Here is a 1,056-nt window from a genome sequence, read left to right as displayed (position 1 = left end):
GTAATGTAGGAAAAAAATTTAGAAAGAAATGGCAAAATATAAGTTTAGGAAAGGGTTGTGATCATTCAGGACAAAATCGACATGAAAAATTACATACAATAGGTTTTTATCATGAGCATAGTAATATAGATAGAGATAAATATCTTAAAATTTTTTATCAAAATATTATTCCTTCTCGTAAACAAAGTTTTGATATTGTATCAAAAAAAGATTCAAATACTTTTGGTGTTCCATATGATTATGGATCTGTGATGCATTATGGCTTATATTATTTTACAAAAAATAGAGGGAAAACTATGAAACCATTTGTCTCATTGTATAATATGGCACCAGGATCATAATCAAAAATGTGAAATATTTGTTATTGTGAAAATATATGTAGGAAAAAAAATTATTTGGTTTCATTATGGATATCAAAATCCCAATAATTGTGGTATATGTAAATGTATTGAAGGCTATAGTGGACCTCAATGTAAAATCATAACACCACCATCATATAGATACATTCAATTACAATTTATAGCAAAAAATACCCCAACTAAATTTGAATTTTATAGAGCATACAGTTGTACATTTCTTTTCAAATCATAATAGAAGAATTTTGATTGAAATAATTTCAACAGCACTATATCCAAATCATGGTTCATTTTGTCTTTTATAAAATAGTCTCGAATTTAAATTTTGGAAAGATAAAACTGTTACTGGAGCCTTTTTTTGTATATAATTCGAATATTACAAATACATCTTATGGTTCTAATGTTATAATTTATTATAGAAATAATAATCTTAAAAATCGTATTACATTAATGTATAAATCTGTGTCAAAGTCATTTGTCCCAACATATAAAAATCAATTATTTTTATTAAATTTTTTTAAAAAACAAAGAAATCAAAATGAACAAAGTAGGAGATTATCCATTTAATTAAAAATTTTTTTTAAAATAATTTTAAATTGTTAATAAAAACTTTTTAAAATTACATTAAAAATTAAAAATTACAAGATGATTTATGTTTTACAAATATTATTTTAGTAATTATTTAAATAATTTTAAAAAG

At 22.2% G+C, this 1,056-nt stretch overlaps 1 protein-coding gene across 1 annotated transcript; it reads left to right on the top strand.

Moving 5' to 3' along the window:
- SRAE_0000082600 (Astacin-like metalloendopeptidase) lies at positions 1-341 on the top strand (the record flags this gene model as incomplete). Its single annotated transcript, XM_024646779.1, has 1 exon — positions 1-341. A coding segment is annotated over one exon (341 nt), but the record flags the coding sequence as incomplete, so codon positions are not given.
- Positions 342-1,056: the final 715 nt, after the last annotated feature.

The sequence above is a fragment of the Strongyloides ratti genome, scaffold srae_scaffold0000103 (assembly GCF_001040885.1).
Source record: "Strongyloides ratti genome assembly S_ratti_ED321, scaffold srae_scaffold0000103".
Lineage (NCBI taxonomy): Eukaryota > Metazoa > Nematoda > Chromadorea > Rhabditida > Strongyloididae > Strongyloides > Strongyloides ratti.
The sequence above is the reverse complement of the archived record's forward strand: the minus strand, read 5'-3'. Positions and strand labels throughout refer to the sequence as shown.